Raw genomic sequence first — 4552 nt, 5'->3', positions numbered from 1 at the left:
CCAGTTTTTCCACATTTTCTCCGGCAGGGAAATAAGAATACTAGCCTCCTTACATAACAGTGTCGTGTAGCTTTAAGAGTCATGTCCAATAACCAATGTATGATCAGCTTATTTACTCTACAAGGAGACAATACCCAAAAGATGGGCTCTTGTTTGTGTCATGGTATTAAAGCCTATTAACAGGCCAAAACCTCACATGCAGTCTAATTGAAGCTTCATAATTAGCATGCTCAAAACTATTAAGGAAACACCCATTAAGCCAGATCTGCTCCTTTTGTGTGTGTGCGTTATTGTTCAACCTTCCACAGTAAAACTATACCAAGCATGTAGTACAAGACAGATAGTAACAGCAAATATAAGTGTGTTTAAATTTTTTATTTGTTTTAGTACAACAGTTCAAGTCAACTAGCCACTGTATCGATCGAGATGCCAAAGTGTATTGCTCGTTTGCATTCCGTGTGTAGACCCTCCCTGTTCAGAGACGTTCAAGGTGGCATCCGTTCTCCATGTCTTGGCATGTTAATTCACAGCTATACAGCAAGAAATTATGTGCTATGAAAACAACCCCATAGTTTTACAAAAGCGAAGAATGAGCAGCGGCACAAAAACGTGATCTGCAGGAGCAAACAAGCAGAATTCTGGGTAGCAAAGCTGCACGAAGACACACCTGCATGTATAACAGCCGACGCCTTGGTCAAACTCTTGTGCTACTATTTTATTTTTAATTTTAATATACAGTAAGTGCCAAGAACAGGTGTGGTTCACATGAACATTTTTTTTTTCTCAAAATTCACTATGAAATAGGTAGGGATAAAAGACCTATGCATAGAACCATGCTTCCTCAAAGAAAAAAGGATAAGTACACATTGCTAATTTTGAAAAAAGGCAGAAGCTGCACTGACAAAGCTACATATCAAATGGAACAGACTCAACAAGTGGGGGAAATGATCCACATGTAAAACCAGCAAAAGTACACTTATAGCAGGAGAAATTGAAAAATTCACAAAGTGGAACTTGAATTTCAAAAAGGTGGGTAGTGAACACAACAAAAATACTGGCCAAACAAAAAATAAATCAATCTTTGGATACGTAAAAAACCCTGTACAATCCCCCGTTGGTGACTTTCAGTCTTCAGATCCATCTTTGGTTTCCTTGTTCTTTCGCACCTCTTCCAACTTCTTGTCCTATAAAAAGGAACAGTAATAATAATAATTTTTAAAAAAAGGGTTAAATATCAATCATCCTAGTAAGAAAAGTATGCAACTTTATCTTTTTACCATTAGCTGAAACACTGACCTTCTCCTTGAATTTCTCATTCATCGCTGCCATAAGTGCTGTGCGGTTCTCTTTGTTGGCCTCCATCTTCTGATTGAGCTTCTCCTCTGCCATCTTACTGAAGTTGTTGTTCTCCTCCATAGCTTTCTGTAGCACTTCCTTTTCATGCTCACGCTTCTCAGCTAAGTGCTTCAGAACCTCGGCCTCATGGTTCTGAAAAAGTAATAAAAAAAAAATTTTTTTGCAAGCATTCAACTGCTGATGGACCCCATGTGATAGAGACAAAGGACTTAGATTTAAAGAAAAAAGTATGCTTAGGTTCTAGGACATTACTGGGCTCAAGATGTATTATAATAAATGTCTACCTTGCGTCTCTCCTCTGCAGCGTCCAGCTTCCTCTGAATTTCCTCCAGTGACACATCCTTCTTCTTGGGCGGAGACAGGGGGAAATCACCCTTGGCATCTGGGGCAGGAGCACCCAGGATGACCTCAAAGGCTTGGCCAGAGGCCCTCTTGTCGAGCTCCTTGACCAGAATATCTGAACACCCACAGACACAAGATGTAAGACAATGCACTGAGGAACAATGAGCCATTATTAACCAATAATCTACATTTGTATCTGAACTTTATGTCATTTACCGTCAGAGGTTGCCATCTTAAGAGTGCGCTGCAGGTCAATTTACCTGAAGGGGAAATATAAGGAAAAAAAAGGTTAGATTGTTGGGATTTATTAACAATCTGGTGGGTTTTTTATATTGGCAAATGGCTACAATAGTGACCTCTGGCGGATGTTTTACACCATTTCCCCAATCCAACTACCTCCATCTAAATAAGCCAAGTTGAAAAACATTGCGCAGTGGCGACACCCGGTGGCCGTCTGCAGCACTGCAAGCAACCACCGCCCATCCATCCACACAAAAAAAAAAAAAAAAAAAAAAAAAGAAAGCTGCATGTTACACACCATTGTTTATCTTCCAACTTGTTTTGCAAGAGCGGTATTCAGACAAAATCTATGAGCAATCAAATCGATTCACTTGAGAAAAGGGAGAGGCGAGGGCTTCCCACCAGCCTGCATGCCTCCCGCAGCGCCCAGTCCTTAATGAATGGCACAGTTTCTGTCGCATTTTTGTCGAAACAAAAGGCTGTGGTGAGGGTGGGTTCGGCTGGCAGTGCCAGGTGCAAACAGGCCTGTTACACTCCTTCTCCCCCCACAAAAAAAATTAAAATAAATGCATCATCTGATATTAGATTTTGTGAGCAATGAGCATATCCAGGGGGGGGTGACCCACCAGGGAGCACCTGTTCCTTGCACCATGTGTTGGAGCCGCAGGAGAGGAGGAGGGGGGGGTGCTACAAGTGTACTGCAACAGTGGAATAAACATGCAAGACGAGCTCGAATAGTTAAGACCATTGCGCACAAAACACAAGGTCAGCAATATCATTTACTTAAATATCGACTTATGCAACGTTGGGGCGATGGCAATAGCTGTCTGGTGATTTGGTGAAATAGTTAAAAAAAAAATTCAAATGGGGTCGAGTGAGAAGACCCCTCCCATTATTGTTCATAAAGGCTGCCAACTAAATCTAAATGTAGCATTTGGTTGATTGCTTCCAATACAGAAATCCACATTTTCAAGGTTTTGTTGCCACATGGCAGTTTCCAGAATGACACCACGGTTGTCATTTTTAGATATTTTTTTTTTTTACTTAACTGCTGATTTGCCTCGCTCACAATAAGCACACACACACACCTTCATTTAGATTCTGTTTTTTTCCTAGAGAGCGGTGCGGATGTCTTTAGCTCGCGCATAACAAGCAGCATCAAACAAAGGGAGCTTTAGAAAGCAACGTTGACGAGCAAAAGCTGCACACAAAAAGACGGACAGAAAATGTCGAATTATGGCTGAAATATAATATATATATAAAAAAAATAAATAAAAAAGATTGATTAAAACATGACTTGTCTGCAATCTATAAATTGAAAGACATGAAACAAGTCCTCATAAATCCACCCCTGTCTGGGTCTTTGTCGGTGCCAACTGTGCCAGTGTCTGCCACCATACAATAGGCTAACAAACCACCGACCAGCCCACATCAAGTGAACAAACACCCGGCTCTCTAGGGCGACGAGAGCTCACGTGCGTCGCCAAAAAAGCAACACATTCTATTCAAAAAAAGAAAAAAAAGAAGAAAAAAAAAGTGGAAGAAATTTGCACACAGTCTTAAAACAAACTCCTTAAACATTTAAATATCAACCTTTTCTCGCATGCAACACTTTACAAAAAGTAAGAATTCAATAACACTTAAACCTAAAAAAAAAAAAAAATAAAATTGCCTTTCCCTTCTTCTGTTTTAAGGATTGCATGCGTCACACCCACCTTCAACAAGCTCTGGATGAAGTGCTCCTCTCTCAAAGAATTTACCGCGAGCCCTGTGCTCGGCCGAACCACAGGCGCGCTCATAAATGGACCCAATTGAGTGTCGTCACGCCGACTGAGGCACAATCATTGGTTCGCTCCCCACTCCCGGGTGCGTCTGGGAACTGTGGTTTTTTTTGTGGTTGTACGTTTAGACAATGAGCTACAGCTGTTATATTAGTCAAAATGGATTAATCATTATTATCTAGAGCAAATGCGTATTGGTAGCAATCCTTAGTGATATTTTTGAAGACATTTCTCAAGAAAGAAACAGTTAATTGAAGGGGTCATTGTTTCCTCTTTGTTTTTATGTGTTGCCCCACCCATTGCCTCGTGGCTTTTGGACATTTTGCTGTCACATATTGTCATATTTTTGGCCTATAGGTACTAATTACTTCCAAGTAACAATTTTAACTTAGTAGACTTTTTTTTCTGTGGAACAAATTGATTTTCAAAGCTGAGTATTTCTCTTTATCCTCATCTTTGTCTCGAGGAGAACATAGCAGCAAGTACAACTTAACATCATTTCAGGGTAACAAGATAACACTAAATGACACATATAGACACATATTTCACAATAAAGTAAAACAATTCCATTCACAGGACCTTCGAAGCCTTGAAAGAATTATAAACAGCCATGATTTTTCAATCCAAAAACAGGCCTCCAAAGAAATCTGAACCTCCAAACTACCAAGCTTTTAAATACACTTAAAAAAAAATACAAATAAAATGATGTCCCCTCCATTTCATCTACCCAGTTTTCTAAATCTATTTCAAACTCCTTAAAAAAATTCTGGAAACTGTAATCATAGTTGCCATGATAACTGAAAAAATATATATTTAATTTCTCCCTGCAGGTC

The 4552-nt window shown here is 39.8% G+C and overlaps 1 protein-coding gene across 1 annotated transcript; it reads right to left on the bottom strand.

Moving 5' to 3' along the window:
- Nucleotides 1-355: 355 nt before the first annotated feature.
- Nucleotides 356-3718, bottom strand: stmn1a (stathmin 1a). Its single transcript, XM_054605868.1, has 5 exons — nucleotides 3654-3718; nucleotides 1915-1958; nucleotides 1641-1813; nucleotides 1297-1488; nucleotides 356-1184 (listed from the first exon to the last, which is right to left on the bottom strand). The coding sequence occupies exons 2-5, from the start codon at nucleotides 1928-1930 to the stop codon at nucleotides 1125-1127; spliced, it is 441 nt and encodes a 146-aa protein (XP_054461843.1). The 5' UTR covers nucleotides 1931-1958; nucleotides 3654-3718; the 3' UTR covers nucleotides 356-1124.
- Between the last annotated feature and the right edge of the window lie 834 nt (nucleotides 3719-4552).

This window comes from Anoplopoma fimbria, chromosome 10 (assembly GCF_027596085.1).
Source record: "Anoplopoma fimbria isolate UVic2021 breed Golden Eagle Sablefish chromosome 10, Afim_UVic_2022, whole genome shotgun sequence".
Taxonomy (NCBI): Eukaryota; Metazoa; Chordata; class Actinopteri; order Perciformes; family Anoplopomatidae; genus Anoplopoma; species Anoplopoma fimbria.
Note: the sequence above shows the minus strand (reverse complement) of the source record. Positions and strands in the feature narration are given on the sequence as shown.

Excerpts from the sequence above, each read along its gene's own strand:
- stmn1a (XM_054605868.1), bottom strand. Across the intron at positions 1,489-1,640 it reads CTGCAGAGGAGAGACGCAAG|AACCATGAGGCCGAGGTTCT; the intron begins GTAGACATTTAT and ends TTACTTTTTCAG. Across the intron at positions 1,185-1,296 it reads ATGAGAAATTCAAGGAGAAG|GACAAGAAGTTGGAAGAGGT; the intron begins GTCAGTGTTTCA and ends TCCTTTTTATAG.